The 15651-nt window shown below is 54.8% G+C and overlaps 2 protein-coding genes and 1 non-coding gene across 4 annotated transcripts; 2 read left to right on the top strand and 1 right to left on the bottom strand.

Moving 5' to 3' along the window:
• Positions 1 to 148: 148 nt before the first annotated feature.
• On the bottom strand, positions 149 to 7515 carry LOC131570292 (E3 ubiquitin-protein ligase TRIM41-like). The gene is given in 7 exon segments (XM_058822656.1): positions 149 to 2090; positions 2093 to 2328; positions 3121 to 3248; positions 3493 to 3515; positions 4146 to 4376; positions 4919 to 5014; positions 5642 to 7515. Coding segments are annotated over 7 exon segments (1944 nt in total). The 5' UTR covers positions 6563 to 7515; the 3' UTR covers positions 149 to 1781.
• Positions 7355 to 14905, top strand: LOC131570293 (E3 ubiquitin-protein ligase TRIM11-like). Of its 2 annotated transcripts, XM_058822657.1 has the most exons (8): positions 7355 to 7497; positions 8229 to 8987; positions 9563 to 9655; positions 10301 to 10531; positions 11163 to 11185; positions 11820 to 11935; positions 12574 to 12603; positions 13342 to 14901. In XM_058822657.1, exons 2-8 carry the CDS (start codon positions 8313 to 8315, stop codon positions 13935 to 13937), a joined length of 1764 nt encoding a protein of 587 aa, XP_058678640.1. In that variant the 5' UTR covers positions 7355 to 7497; positions 8229 to 8312; the 3' UTR covers positions 13938 to 14901. The 2 variants fall into 2 exon arrangements, with proteins under 2 accessions (XP_058678640.1, XP_058678641.1); XM_058822658.1 differs by lacking the exon at positions 12574 to 12603 and having other exon boundaries at positions 13342 to 14905.
• On the top strand, positions 7748 to 7820 carry TRNAV-CAC (transfer RNA valine (anticodon CAC)). Its single transcript has one exon. It is a non-coding gene; the product is annotated as a tRNA-Val (tRNA).
• Positions 14906 to 15651: the final 746 nt, after the last annotated feature.

Raw genomic sequence — 15651 nt, 5'->3', positions numbered from 1 at the left:
TATTAAATTAATTTCTAATAGTGAATAACGGCTAGGTATTAATTTTTAAAAGTAATTAACGGCTAAGTATTATTTTTAATAGTAAATAACTGCTAAGTATTAAATTTTAATAGTAAATAACTACTAAATATTAGTTTTTAGAAGCAAATAACTGCTAGATAATAATTTAAAAAAGTAAATAACTGCTAAATATTTTAAAAAATAAATAATTGCTAGATATTAAATTAACTTTTAAAAGTAAATAACAGCCTTCGATACAACTTCTTTATTATTGACAAGTCATAAAACTAAAATCTCCGTTTAATTCTCATTTTTTTAGCCAAAAATATCCCGAACGAGCTCTGAAACGCCAACAAGGAAATTTCCCAAATCCACCAAAATTCAGGGAAAAACGTCAGGGAGGGGAGGGGCAGGGGGAGGAGCTCCCGGGTGGGAAAGGATCCAGATGGAAATAACAAAAAAAGGGAGAAAAAAATAAAAATAAAATAAATTATTCCCAAGCCGGGGAGCTCCAGAGCTGCGGGGTGGGAACCCCGTAAAGTGCCAGAGGGGAGAGGAAAACCCAAAAACCTGGGATTTTCCCCCAAAAAATGGCAAGGAAAGGGAGGAGCAAACAGCAGGGGGAGAACAGGGCTGGATCCCAAAAATCCAGGCACCGAAAAATGCGGATTTTGGGAAAGGAGGGAGGTTCAAATCTGACAGGATTTGGTCCCAAAATGTGGAAAAATTCCTGGGAAGGGCCCAAAATTGAACTGGGGGGGGGGGGGGGGGGGCAGCTCCCAGTGCCAGGAACTGAACTGGGACCAGAACTGGGACCGGATCCAGAACGGTTCTGAACCAAAATCACCTCTGAAAGGGCTGAGTCTGCTCGATTTTAACCCAAAAATGGCTCCAGAGGGGCGGATTCTGCTCGATTTTAACCCAAAACCAGTTCCAAAGGCAGATCTTGCCCGATTTTAACCCAAAACCAGCTCCAAAGGGGCAGATCCTGCCCGATTTTAACCCAAAACCAGTTCCAAAGGCAGATCCTGCCCGATTTTAACCCAAGAATGGTTCCAAAAGGGCGGATTCTGCCTAATCTTAACCCAAAACTGGCTCCAGATGGGAGGATCCTGCCCCATTTTAACCCAAAACCAGCTCCAAAGGGGCGAGCCCAAAACCAGTTCTAAAATGGCAGATCTTGCCCCATTCAACCCAAACCAAATTTCAAGGTGGGTCCTGCCCCATTTTAACCCAAAACCGGCTCCAAAGTGGCAGATCCTGCCCCATTTCAACCCAAAACCAGTTCCAAAGTGGCAGATCTTGCCCCATTCAACCCAAAACAAATTCCAAGCTGGATCCTGCCCCGTTTTTACCCAAAACCAGTTCTAGAGTGGCGCACCCTCCCCATTTTAACCCAAACCAAATTCCAAGATGGATCTTGCCCCATTTCAACCCAAAACCAGTTAAAAGTAGCGGATCCTCCCCATTTTAACCCAAAACCCAATTCCAAGGCGCTTCCCCACCTTGAGCTGACCCAGCTCTGTGGGGCCGGTGCCGGATGATGAAGATGAGGAAGAAGAGAAGGGAGAAGAAGAAGAAGAAGATCAAGAACCTCAGGACCCAAACACCACCCCGAGTCCACCACCCCATTTCAGCCCCCATCAGGCGCGGATCTGGACGCGCGTGCCGCGGGCCAGCACGCGGAAGAGGAGGAGGATGAAGAAAAGGAAGAAGAAGGAGAACCTCAGGACGCAAACACCTGCACCGAGTCCATCCCTCCCCAGGTTTCACGCCCACCATCAGGTGCAGATCTTGATGCGCGTGCCGCGGGCCAGCACGCGGAAGAACGGGAAGACGCGCTGGCGGCAGCAGCAGATGTGGAAGGTGTGGATGTGGCTCATGCTCTCGGCGTTGTAGAAGCACAGCTGGCCCCGCTCGTAGTCCAGGTAGACCCCGAATCTGCGCGGCTGCTCGGCGGGCGCCAGCGCCGTCTGCTCCGTGGCCGTCAGCGCCTGGTACTTCTTGCCCGAGGTGCCCAGGGCCCAGATCTCGCGCCGGGGCGGCGGCGGCGCGGGCCCGGCGTGGGCGCCCTGGGGCCGCGCGCGCGGGCGGCGCTCTCGCGGGCGGCGCCCACGGCCCAGCCCCGGCGCCCGCCCACCTCCACCTCCCAGTAGTGGCGGCCGGCGGTGAAGCCGGGCGAGCCCAGCACGCACAGGTCGCCGCCGGGGCCGTGGGGCCGCGCCCCGTCCGCGGGCTCCGCGCGCCGCTCCGACAGACGGACGCTGCGCCGGTCCGGGGACAGGCTGAGCCGCGGGTGCGCCGTGGAGGGGTCCAGGGTCACGTCGGCTGCGGGGGGGCACGGGGTTAGGGGGGCTTGGGGGCTTTGGGGAAACGTTTGCAGCCCTTAACACTGAATTTCCGCTCCCTCGACTTCCAAATTTTCACCCCTTTAACACCAAATTTCCACTCCTTCAACTCCCAGTTTCCTGATTCTTAATCCCAATTCTCACCTCTTTGACCCTGTACTCCCACCCCTTTAACCCCAAATTTCCACTCCTTCCACCCCCAGTTTCCTGACTTTTAATCCCAATTCTCTCCTCTTCAACCCCAGGGAAAACCAAATTTGCAATCCTTCAACTTCCAAATTTTCACCCTTTTAATTTCACCAAATTTCCACTCCTTCAACCCCCAATTTCCTAACTTTTAATCCCAATTCTCACCTCTTCAACCCCCTATTTCCATCTCTTTAACCCTAAATTTCCACTCCTTCAACGCCAAAGTTGGAGCATTTCCAGCCCTTTAATCCCAAATTTTCACTCCTTCAACCCCCAGTTTTCTGATTCTTAATCCCAATTCTCACCTCTTCAACCCCAGAGAAAACCCAGTGTAAATTTCCACTCCTTCAACCCCAAAGTTAGTGTTGGAGCAACGATTTCCAGCCCTTTAACCCCAAATTTCCAATCCCTTCAATCCTCAGTTTCCAACCCCTCCAATCCCCAATTTCCACCCTTTTCACCCCAGGATTTTCACTCCTTTAAACAACAGATTTTCCCAACTCCAACCCCTTCAAACCCCCAATTTTCACTCTTTTAACCCCAAATTTCCACCCCTTTAAATGTCAGATTTTCCCCTCCCCACCTTGGGGCACTTTGCTGAAGACCTTTTCCATCTTCCTCATCACCACGTCCTGCAGGAAACAATTCCTGAACTTCCTCCCCACGTCCACCGGGATCATCTCGGGCTCCTGGAATTTGATGTTCTCACACCTGGAAAACGGGGGAAACCGGCAGAAATTGGGATTCAGCTGCTCCAAGGTGCCCTCCCGGCCTCCCTGCTGCCCTAAAAATCCCAAATCACCCCCAAGATATCCAAAACCAGCCCCAAATCCCCCAAATATCCCAAACCAACCCCAAAATCCCTCCTGCTGCCCCAAAAAATCCCAAATCGGCCCCAAAATCCCCCAAATTTCCCAAACCAGCCCCAAAATCCCCGCTGGGAACGGGGGCTCACCTGATGAAGGTGCCTTTGATGTCCTGGGAGGTGCCAAACACAGAAGGGAAAAGAAAAAAAGTGAGAATTTTAATGAGGATTTGGGTTGGTCCTGTGGGATTTCCTTTTAACCCAAAACAGGCTCCAAAGGGGCGGATTTTGCCCCATTTTAACCCAAAACCAGTTTCAAGCTGGATTTTGCCTGATTTTAACCCAAAATTGGCACCAAAGGGGCAGATCCTGCCCCATTCTAACCCAAACCCAGTTCCAAGGTGGATCCTGCCCCATTTTAACCCAAAATTGGCTCCATAGGGGTGGATTTTGCCCCATTTTAACCCAAACTTGGGATGCTGCCCCATTTTAACCCAAAACTGTCTCCAAATGGGCAGATTTTGCCGCATTTTAACCCAAACCCAATTCCATGGTGGATCCTGCCCCATTTTAACCCACAACCAGTTCCAAATGGGAGGATTTTGCCCAATTTTCACCCAAACCCAATTCCAAGGTGGATTTTTGCCCCATTCTAACCCAAAATTGCGTCCCCGCAGCCTCGGCCTCGGCGATCAGGCGCTGCATGGCTGCTCCGCGCTCCTCCAGCGCTGTCACCCCTCAATCGCAGTTCCATCAGTCCCAGTTCATCCCAGTTCATCCCAGTTCGTCCCAGTTCACCCCACCTTGAGCAGCTGCAGCCCGTCCTGCCTCCCCGCAGCCTCGGCCTCGCTGATGAGGCGCTGCAGGGCTGCCCCGCGCTCCTCCAGCGCGCCCAGGTTGCGCTGCTGCCGCGCCTGCAGCGCCTGGTGCCGCTCCTGCAGCTGCCGCAGCAGCAGCAGCTGCTCCCCGGCCAGGAACCGCTGCAGCTCCTCGAAATCGGCCTCCAGCTCCTGCATCTCCGCCTGCATCTGCTCCTGAGGGGGGAAATGGGGTTTGCAGGGTTTTAATAGAGAATTTCTGGGTTGGAGCAACGATTTCTGGGGCTTTAACCCGAAATTTCTGTGTTGGAGTGATGATTTCCAGCCCTTGGACACCAAAGTTCTGGGTTGGAGCAACGACTTCCAGGGTTTTAACCCCAAATTTCCACTCCTTTAACCCCAAAGTTGGGATTTGAGCATTTCCAGCCTTTTAACCCCAAATTTCCAGCCCTTTAACGCCAAATTGCTGCGGTGCAGCGAGGATTTCCAGCCTTTTAATACCAAATTTCCACTCCTTCAACGATTTCCACCCTTTTAACCCCAAATTTCCACTCCTTCAACAATGATTTCCCTTAATGGAGAGAAATGAAGAATTGAGAATAGGAGTTCAGGGGATAAATTGCTGCAGAAAATGGGATTTTAGTGCCCTGGCGCTGTTTTTTGGGCTGAAAAGGAATAAATTTGTGCAGAAAATGAGATTTGAGCGTCCTGGGACTCTTTTTTTGGGCCGAGAAGGGATGAATTGGTGCAGAGCTCACCCTGAGCAGGGAGATTTTCTCCTCCTCGCTGGATTTCTGCTTCAGCACCGCGTCCAGCTGCCGGCGCAGGGGCTCCAGGTGGCTCTGGAGCTTGGTCTGAGGGAGGGGAGGGGCTCAGGCCGGGGGTTCTGACCCCCAAAAACCCCGGAGAACCACCCAGAACCACCCAAATCCCCCAAAACCCAGAAAAACGCCAAAAAACCCCCAAACCTCAAATCCCCCTCAATCGCCAGTCACTGAACTGCTCCAGCCGGTGCTGCCCCTGTAACCCTCGTGCCTCAAAGCCCCCAAAATCCCAAAGAAACCCCCCAAAAAAGCCCATAAAAACCCCAAAACTGCCCAGATTTTCACCTTGCACTCCTGCAGGGCCTCGTCGAGGGGCAGCACGCGGCACACCACGCAGACCCCACACCCAAACCCCCCAAAACCCCAAAAACAAACCCAAATCGCCATGAGATATCACGTTTCTCACCTTGCACTCCTGCAGGGCCTCATGGCACACCACGCAGACCCCACACCCAAACCCCCCAAACCCCCCAAAACCCCAAAACCAGACCCAAATCCCCATGAGATGTCACGTTACTGACCTTGCACTCCTGCAGGGCCTCGTCGAGGGGCAGCACGCGGCACACCATGCAGACCCCACACCCAAAACCCCAAACAAACCCCAAAAACAAACCCCAAAACCAGACCCAAATCCCCATGAGATGTCCCGTTTCTCACCTTGCACTCCTGCAGGGCCTCGTCGAGGGGCAGCACGCTGTGCTGCCGGTGCCCCCGCGCCTCGCGGCACACCACGCAGATGGGCGCCAGGTCCTGCTCGCAGAAGAGCTTGAGGGGCTCGCGGTGCTTGGGGCAGAGCTCGGGGGGCCCGCCGGGCGCGGGGCCGGGCGCGGGGCCGGGCGCGGGGCCGGGCGCGGGGCCGGGCGTGGGCGCGGGGCCGGGGCCCGGGTGCAGCTGGCGGATGATGTGCACCATGTTGGCCAGCTGCAGGTTGGGCCGGAAGCTGCGCTGCGAGAACGACTTGCGGCACTGCGGGCACGTGAAGGCGGCGGGGCCTTCCTCGGCCTCCTCGTCCTCGTCCTCCTCCTCCTCCTCGTCCTCGGCCTCCTCCTCCTCCTCCTCCACGTCCTCCTCCATGGCGTCCTCGTCGTAGCCCAGGTAGAGCCCGCTGCCCTCCGCGCCCTCGGCCCAGGCGGCGCCGCCTTCGTCCTCGTCCTCCTCCTCCTCCTCCTCGGCGGGGTCTCCCCACAGCTCGCCTTCCTCCTCCTCATCCTCCTCCTCCTCGTCCTCCCACATGTCGTCCTCCTCCTCCTCCTCCTCCTCCACGCCGTCCTCCTCCTCCTCCTCCTCGTGCTCTACATCCAGCTCGTCTTCCTCCAGCTCTTCCTCCTCTTCTTCCTCCTCCTCCTCCTCCTCCTCCTCGAGCTCGGAGCGCTCCGGGCCGGGCTCGGTTCCGCCGCCGCCGCCGCCGCGGGCCCAGAGGCGGGAGATGCAGCCGCGGCAGAAGTTGTGCCCGCAGCCGATGGACACCGGGTCGGCGAAGTAATCGAGGCAGATGGCGCAGATCGCCTCCTCCTGCAGCGTCTCCACCGGGTCCGGCCGCAGGGAACCGGGGCCGCCCAGCGCCAGCGGCGCCGCCATGCCCGGGGGGCGCCTTCCTCCTCCTCCTCCTCTCCTCTTCCTCCTCCTCCGCCCGGCTCAGCCCCCCCCGGCCCGGGCCGGGCCCCTCTAGGTCTCACCGGGCCCCGCTAGGCCTCACCGGGACCCGTTAGGCCTCACCGGGCCTCGCCGCCGCGGTCCCCCCGCGCTCTCAGGATTCTAGAGGAGCCGCTCGGTGCTCGCTGGGTGCTCGCCCGGGTCCTGCTCGGTGCCCGCTCTTTTCCTCCCGGTTCCTTTCGGTTCCCTCCGGTTCCTCCCGGGCCGCGCTCGCCCGGCGGCGGCTCCGCCACAGACGGGAAAGGCCGCAGAACTTCCGCCTTCCGGCTTAGGCCACGCCTGTTCCGCCCAATATGACAGGAAGTGGCTCCTGTTGCCGGCGTTTGTCTACCCACGCGACTCGTTGGTCTGGGAGGACTGGAAGTGGAACCGGAAGTGGGCCACTACCGGCTTTTCCCGCGCCCGGCTCAACCCGAGGCGCTCCAAGCTCCCTGGCCCGGGTTCCAGTTCTTTTCCGGGTCCTGGTCCCGTTCCGGTTCCCCCCGGCCGCGCTCGCCTGGCGGCGGCTCCGTCACACACGGGAAAGGCCGCAGAACTTCCGTCTTCTGTTTGGGACCCCGCCTCTTCCGCCTAACGTAACCGGGAGTGATTCTGGTTGCCGAGCAACAGCGGAAGTGTAGGCTTCGCCGCTTCCGCCAGGGCTTGGCTAGCCACGCAACTCGTTGGTCTTGGAGGACTGCGAGCGGCGCCATCTTGGCGGGGCGGGCTTGAGGGCGGGGCCGGGGCAGGGCATTGGCGGCTTTCCCCGCCCCCAGCGCAGCCCGGGGCGCTCCGAATCCCTCGGTCCCGGTTCTGGTCCCGGTTCCTGTCCCGGTCTCGGTCCCGGTTCTGGTCCCGGTTCCTGTCCCGGTCCCGCTCAGGTATTTTTACCCTTTTTACCCAAAATCCCCTCTTTTCCCCATGGTTTTCCCTGTCCCGGTCTCGCTCAGGTATTTTTTCCTTTTTTACCCCAAATCCCCCATTTTCCCCGCGTTTTTCCCCGTCCCGGTTCCAGTCCCGGTTCCTGTCCCGGTCAGGATCCCGGTCCCTCTCGGGTATTTTTCCCATTTTGCCCAAAATTCCCCATTTCCGCCGCGGTTTTCCCTGCCGGCGCGGCGGGCGCCGCTCAGCGTTTCTGTAGTGTAGTGGTTATCACGTTCGCCTCACACGCGAAAGGTCCCCGGTTCGAAACCGGGCAGAAACACTCCCTTTTTCCTTCCCGTCTCTTTTTTTCTCCCTTTTCCCCCCTTTTCCCCTTATTTCCCCCTCATTCCAGCACTTTCAGCTCATCTGAGCTTTTCGCTCCGCTCAGTTTTCTTTGCGTAATTTTGAATCTCAGCTCTTTTTCCCTTCCTGCCTTCTCCAGCCAAACTTTCCTTCATCATCCTCAAAAACCCACCATCCCTCACGCCCTCCTCCTCCTCCTCTTCATCCCCAATATCCATCATCCCTCACATCCTCCTGTTCTTCCTCCCCAATATCCAGGTTCCCAGAGGGAGGAAGCACACCCTCCTCCTCCTCGCCGTCCCAAATATCCAACACCCCGTATATCCTCCTCTTCTTCATCCCAAATCCCCATCATCCCTCACATCCTCCTCTTCTTCATCGCCAGGTCCCAGCGCATCCTCCCCCTCCTCCTCCCCAATATCCAGGATCCCCGAGGGACGAAGCTCACCCTCCTCCTCCTCCCGGCCCCATGGCGCTCCCCAGCCCCGCCGAGCGGCTCCGCGCCGCCGCCTCGTGCCCGGTGTGCCTGGAGCTGTTCCGCGACCCCGTCTCCCTGCGCTGCGGCCACAACTTCTGCCGGGGCTGCGTGGAGCGCTGCGGGCCGGGCCCCGGGGCGGCGGCGGGGCCGCTCTGCTGCCCGCAGTGCCGGGACGCGGCGCCGGGCGGCGGGAGCAGCCTGAGGCCGAGCCGGGAGCTCGGGCACATCGCGGGCATCGCCCGGGAGCTGCTCCCGGCGCTGCTCCCCGCGCCGCCGCCGCCGCCGGGGACACCGGGGGACGGCTCCGTGTGCGGGCGCCACCGGGAGCCGCTGCGGCTCTTCTGCCGCGAGGAGCGGGCGCTGCTGTGCGCCGAGTGCGCGCGGGAGCGCCGGGAGCGGCACCGGGAGCAGGACCGGGAACGGCACCGGGAGCAGCAATGGGGACAGCAATGGGGACAGCACTGGGAGCAGGACCGGGAACGGCACCGGGAACAGCAGCCGGAACAGGACCGGGAGCACCGGGAGCAGCAGCGGGAGCAGCAGCGGGAGCAGCAGCGGGAGCAGGACCGGGAACAGGAGTGGGGACAGCAGCGGGAACAGGACCGGGAGCAGCACCGGGAGCAGGACCGGGTGGTGCCGGTTGAGGAGGCAGCGCGGGAGTACCGGGTGAGAGCCCTGGGGACACTCAGGGGACAGCCAGGGGATGGGGACACTCGGGATGGGGACAGCCAGGATGGGGACAGCTGGACAATGGGGACACTGGGAGTACCGGGTGAGAGCCCTGGGGACACTCTGGAGACAGGGACAGCCCTGACAGTGCCACCCTGGGAATGGGGACACTCAGGGGATGAGGACATTCTTGGGATGGGGACACCAGGAATACTGGATGAGAGCCCTGGGGACACTCCGGGGACAGCCAGGGGATGGGGACACTCGGGATGGGGACAGCCAGGATGGGGAAATCTCTCTTATCTGGGGCTCCCAGCCCTCCCTGGACGCGAGGCTGGCTCCGGCTCAGCTCCTCGCTCCTTCTTAGAAAAAAAAAAAAAAAAAAAAAAATTATTATTATTATTATTATTATTATTATTATTATTATTATTATTATTATTATTATTATTACTACTACTACTATTATTTAATGATGATCAGCTTCTCCCATCTCAGACGAGGGATAGAGGAAATTTTGGTGGGAAAACAGCATTTTCTCAGCCCCTCTGAGTTCACTTTTTATTTCCCTGCAGGAGCAGATCCAGAGCTGCCTCCAGGCTTTGAAGGAGGAGCGAGAAAAATTCCTGGAAAGCCGAAAATCCGGAGCTTGGAGGAGTCTGCACCTGGTGAGAACAGCTTGGGGGCCAGGTTGGATCCCCCGGTTTGGGGTTTGGGTCCCTCCCTCCGCCCCAGCGCTGTTTTGAGGCCAAACCTCCCAAATTTGGCTCATGGAGCGTTGGGTTTATCAGTTGGGGTTCAGCCGAGGCTGCGCCGGGGAGATAACGAGGGAGGGAGGGGAGGGAGGTGCCAGGAAAATCCACAAACATCAGAGGTTTGTGCCCAAAAAGGTGTCAGGAAAATTAACCCCCAAACAGCAGAGGTTTGTGCCCAAAAAGGAGACAGAAAAGTCCTTTTCCCTTTTTTTTGGCTTTATTCAAATTAAGGGAGAGGCCATGGGGCATTCCTCTGGGATCTCTCAAATTTTTGGAGGACACAGCTTCCTTTTTATCCCAATTTCCCTCTCTTTTTCCCCATTTCTGAGGTACCTGAGAGGTTCAGACTCCCTGAAAGGAATATCACCAAAACATTCATTTTAATACCCAAAAAGCCAACCATAAAATCCATGTTTTTTCACCCAGAACAGGACGCGGGGCGAGTGGTGACCCCAACGTGATGAGCATTCCCACACTGAGCCCAACGCGAGGAACATCACCACAACATTCATTTCAATACCTGAAAAGCCAACCCTAAAATCTGCGTTTTTCACCCAGGACAGGGCGCGGGGCGAGGGGCAGCACCTGGCGCGGGAGTTCCGGGAGTTGCGGCGCTCCCTGGAGGAGCAGCAGCGCCTCCTGCTGGCGCAGCTCGGGGACCTGGAGGCGGCCATGGCCCGGGGCCGGGAGCAGGCGGTGGGAAAGGTCTCGGAGGAGTTGTCCCAGCTGGACACGCTCATCTGGGAGATGGAGGGGAAATTCCAGCAGCCCCCGAGCCGATTCCTGCAGGTGGGAGCCCCCGGGAGGGCCGGGATTGGGAGGGAGAAAGAGGAATAGATAAAATTCAAAATTAAAAATTCAGCACCAAAATCGTCCCCTCAGGACCTCTCCTGGTGGGACAGAGCTGGGACACCTCTGGGAAGTGGTTTGGTGTGGATTAGGATGGGTCCCCTAAAAGCCCCCAAAATCCCCCTCAAAAAAACCCCAAAATCTACCCAAATAAATCCCCCAAAATCCCTAAATAAATTCCCCAAAATCTACCCAAATAAACCCCCCAAATAAATCCCCCAAAATGTACCCAAAAAATCCACAAGAATTTCCAAAAAAAAAACCCACCCCGAAATCTACCCCAAAAATCCCCCCCAAAATTCCACAAGAATTCCCAAAAAAAAATCCCCAAAACCCCCCCAAACCTCCCCCCCCCAAAACCCCACCAAAAAAGCCCCAAAAATCACTGAAAAAAATCACCAAAATTCACTGAAAAATCACCAAAACCAAAAATCTCTAAAAACCCACCAAAAATTTTTAAAAAATCCCAAAAACCCTCCAACCCAAACCAGGCCGGAGTTCTTTGATCTCGGGATTTGTAGGACCACGGGTTCCTCCTGTTTAACCATCTCCTCTCTCCTCCCACCTTCAGGACATCCAGCAGCTCCTGGACAGGTGAGGCAGCTCCTTCTGCACCTCTGGGTGAAATTCCCTCAAATTCCCACCCAAAATCCCACCCAAATTCCCACCCAAATTCCCACTCAAATTCCCACCCAAAATCCCTCAAATGCCCACTCAAATTCCCACCCAAATTCCCTCAAATTCCCACCCAAATTCCCACCCAAATTCCCACCCAAATTCCCACTGAGCTGCTCCGGGCTCGGAAATTTGGGTCTGGGGGGAAGGAAACTGCCCAGGAAGGGCAGGGAAAATATTTTATTTAATATTTTATTTCATATTTTATATAACATTCAATATTTTATTTAATATTTTATTTAATATTTTGTACAATATTTGATTTAATATTTTATTTATTATTTTATTTAATATTTTATCTAATATTTTATCTAATATTTTATTAAATATTTTATCTAATATTTTATTTAATATTTTATTGTTCCTGGGAGAATATTTAATGAGAATTAAATGAACCATTTGATTGGGGGATTTTGCCCCTTTTTTGCCCCATTTTTGCCCCTTTCCCCCCCCTTTTTGCCCCTTTTTTTGGCCCCCTTTTTCCCCTTTTTTTGGCCCATTTTTTGCCCATTTTCCCCCTTTTTTGCCCATTTTCTGGCCCCGTTTTTGGCAGCTGTGAGACAATGAGGTTCCAGCCGCCGGCCGAGATCTCCCCCGAGCTGGAGAGGAGCCTGGAGGATTTCGCCCAGAGGAACGTCCTGGTGAGGGGCACCTTGAGGAGATGCCAAGGTGGGACAGGGTGGGAAATCCGGGAGGAATGGGGCAAAATCAGGGAGAAACGGAGTCATTTTGGGGGGTGTCTGTCAGAAATTGGGTTATTCTGTGGGATAAATGGGGTTATTTTGTGGGATACCTGGCATAAATTGAGTTATTTTGTGGGATTCCCCACAAATGGGGTTATTTTGTGAGATTTCTGGCAAAAATGGGATTATCTTGTGGGATACCTGACAGAAATGGGCTTATTTTGTGAGATTCCTGGCAAAAATGGGATTATTTTGTGGGATTCCTAACAGAAATGGGGTTATTTTGTGGGATACCTGGCAGAAATTGTGTAACTCTGTGGGATCCCCGACAGAAATGTTTTTTGGGTTTTTTTTGGGATATCCAGGAACTTTTCACCTGAGGTTTTTCGTGGTCCAAAACCAGCTGGGAAGTGGAGAGGAGGGAAAAAACAGCACAGACCTCACCCAAAAATCAGATTTTGGGGTGGCTGGTGGGAAAATCAAATCCCACAGATTGGAAAAGCCAGGGAAAGGACAGAGAGGGGATAAATCCCCAAATCCTGGGCAGGAGTTTGGCTGGGCCAGGGGTTTATCCCAGGGATAAAGGTGATTTTTGACCCCAATCCCTGAATTCTCTCTCCCCAGATAGCCTCATGTTCCTGCTGCAGGAGCCGGGTGAGTTTGGGGCAGGAAATTGTGAATTTGGGTCTGAGGGAGAGGTTCCCGTGGGAGGGGACACCAAGGGTGACACCCTGGCTGTGTGCAAGCCCCAAAATATCCAAAAAAGAGAATTTTCCTCCCTTTTCCTGCCCGGGAATTCCACACTGTGGAACGGGAGCGGGTTTGGATTCTGGGGATTTTTCCCCTTTTCCAGAAGGGCATTTTTCCGGGGATTTTCCCCCTTTTTAGATGGGCATTTTTCCGGGAATTTGCCCCCTTTTTCAGGGCATTTTTCAGGGGATTTTCCCCTTTTTCTGAAGGCAATTTTCAGGGGATTTCCCCCTTTTTCCAAATGGCATTTTCCAGGGGATTTTTCCCCGTTTTCAGAGGATTTTTCACGGGATTTTCTCCTTTTTTCAAGGCATTTTCCAGACAATTTCCCCCTTTTTTCAGAAGGGCATTTTTCAGGGCATTCCCCCCCCTTTTCAGGGCATTTTTCAGGGGATTTTCCCCTTTTTCAGAAGGAGTTTTTCCAGGGAGTTTCCCCCCTTTTTCAGGGCATTTTTCAGGGGATTTTCCCCTTTTTCAGAAGGGCACTGTCAGGGTTTTTTTGAGGGCATTTTTTCAGGGGATTTCCCCCCTTTTTCAGAAGGACATTTTTCAGGGGATTTTTCAGGGCGTTTTTCCGGGGTTTTCCCCCTTTTCTCGAATGGCATTTTCCGGAATGCTGACCCCCCCTCCGTGTCCCCGCAGCCTCGCTCACCCTGGACCCCGACACCGCCCACCCTCACCTGCACCTGTCCGCCGACGCCCGGGAGGCGCGGGGGCAGCTCCAGCCCCGCGACGCCGCCGACCGCCCCGAGCGCTTCGACTTCGAGCCCTGCGTGCTGGCCCGGGGCGGCTTCACCTCGGGCCGGCATTTCTGGGAGGTGGAGGTGGGCCAGGGCGGGGTGTGGGCCCTGGGGGTGATGCGGGAATCCTCCCGCCGGAGGGGCCCCCTCAGCCTGACCCCCAAGGAGGGGGTTTGGGCGCTGGAGGCCTTCCACTCGCTGACGTCGCCCCGCGCCAAGCTGCGCCTGCACCCGCCGCCGCGCCGGCTCCGCGTGGCGCTGGACTACGAGGGGCGCCGCGTGGCGTTCTTCAGCGCCGGCGACGACGTGCCCATCCTCGAGTACACCCGCGCCGCCTTCGGCGGGGAGCGGCTCCGGCCCTGGTTCAAGATGGGCCTGGGAGCGCGGCTGGTGGAGGTGACGCGGGGCGAGCGCTGCCAGGACCGCGCCGTGGCCGGCAGGGTCGTGTCCCCCCTGGACTGGGTGGGGTTCGGGTTCTCCATGAGGATCTGCTCCTGAGGGATGAGGGGATGAGTTCCAGGTGATTCCAACCCTCTGAGTCCTGGGCTGGGTGGGGTTCGGGTTCTCCATGAGGATCTGCTCCTGAGGGATGAGGGGATGAGTTCCAGGTGATTCCAACCCTCTGAGCCCATCGGGAGGTCTGAGATGGCTCCATGAGGAGCCCAGTGTGGTGTGTGTGGTTTTTACCTTGTTGTGTCCTTGGTGGGATGGATCCTCCCTGGTTTTCTCCCTTGCTGAAGTTTCGGAACCCAGGAAATTCCTCTGGCTGCCCTGGAGGACTCGAGCTCATTCCCAGGGGGCTCAGAGACCCTGGCACAGAGCCCAAGACCCCCGTGCCTTTGATTGGGAAAAACAATTACCAACCTTTATATGAAGAATTACAAGCCATGAAAGTTTAAGTGGAACGATAGTGAATTTATCACAGGGTGAAAAAATAGATTTTTGGGGTTTTTAGAATGGGGCAAGATGGAGGGATCTGGGCGTGTCCAGCCTTTCTTCTTGGCCTGCATCTTCTGCTGTGATGTTGGCACTTTTGGACTGGTTTAGACAAGAAGCTCACTGCGTATTTCATTTTTATTTAATTTTAATATTGTAGCTTTTTTTTTTTTTTTATATTGTAGTTAATTTAAATATTGTAGTTTTAAATAGTGTGTAAATATTGTAGTTTTTTGTATAAAAAGATAACACCGCAGAGTGCCTCTGGCTGTTCTGCTGAGAGGACCTCGGCTGGACAGGAGAAATAATTTTATAGATAAAATAAATAAAAATAAATAAAATAAACAAACTTGAGAATGAGAAATGAAGAGTTCTGACTCCTTCTTGACTGAGAAAAGAGACTTTTTAACTTATCTTGGGGTCATTCTGAGCAGCAGAGACCCCAAGACCGAAATGTTTTTTGTCCAGGGGGCATCCTGAGCCCTTCACCCCTCACTTTGGGGGCGGTTTCCACATTCCTAGCATTTGTAATTTTATTTTTCTCAACTAAAAGGATGTTTTGTGGTTTTCTGTGTTTTATTTTTGTCAACTGAAAGGATGCCTCCCCGCCCGGGATTTCCTCTGGATTTTTGAGTCTCTGGGTGATAAATCAGAAAAATCCACGTGGGATGAGGAAACCTCGCTGAGCTTCCTCCTCCCCAGCCGCTCACACCCAATTTTCACTTTATTTATCCACGCAAACCCAATTTATCCACTCGCACCCAATTTTCACTATATTTATCCACGCAAACCCAATTTTTACATTATTTATCCCCCAAAAAGGCTGGGGAAGGATGAAGTGGGACCAGCCCCAGGGCAGGCGGTGCCTCAGATTGCAGACCCAGGACACGAATTCTGGCAATTTCTGCTGCTTTCACAGACATCAATTTCCTCAAAAACACGCGATTTTCTTCCGAGGAAACCTAAAAGAGGAAGCGGCAGCACCGAAACGGCCCCAAAATTAATTCCGGAACCGAGAAGAGGAACCGGGAGCGACACTGGGCCCGGAAAAACCGGCACGGGATGGGTTGGGGACTTTCCCCTTTTTCCCTCGTATTTGCCCCATTTCTGGTCCCACCAAGCCTCAGGAGCTCCTCACCCACCTGGATCCTGTTTCTCCAGGGTTTTGGGGATGATTTGGGTGCAGAAGGAGATTTGCCGAGCCCCAGGAGCTCCACGCCCACCTGGATCCCGTTTCTCCAGGTTTTTTGGGGATGATTTGGGTGCAGGAGCTCTT

The sequence above is a fragment of the Ammospiza caudacuta genome, chromosome 33 (assembly GCF_027887145.1).
Source record: "Ammospiza caudacuta isolate bAmmCau1 chromosome 33, bAmmCau1.pri, whole genome shotgun sequence".
Lineage (NCBI taxonomy): Eukaryota > Metazoa > Chordata > Aves > Passeriformes > Passerellidae > Ammospiza > Ammospiza caudacuta.
The sequence above is the reverse complement of the archived record's forward strand: the minus strand, read 5'-3'. Positions and strand labels throughout refer to the sequence as shown.

Excerpts from the sequence above, each read along its gene's own strand:
- LOC131570293 (XM_058822657.1), top strand. The coding sequence starts at position 8,313 with ATGGCGCTCCCCAGCCCCGCCGAGCGGCTCCGCGCCGCCGCCTCGTGC. Across the intron at positions 8,988-9,562 it reads AGGCAGCGCGGGAGTACCGG|GAGCAGATCCAGAGCTGCCT; the intron begins GTGAGAGCCCTG and ends ATTTCCCTGCAG. Across the intron at positions 11,186-11,819 it reads ATCCAGCAGCTCCTGGACAG|CTGTGAGACAATGAGGTTCC; the intron begins GTGAGGCAGCTC and ends CGTTTTTGGCAG.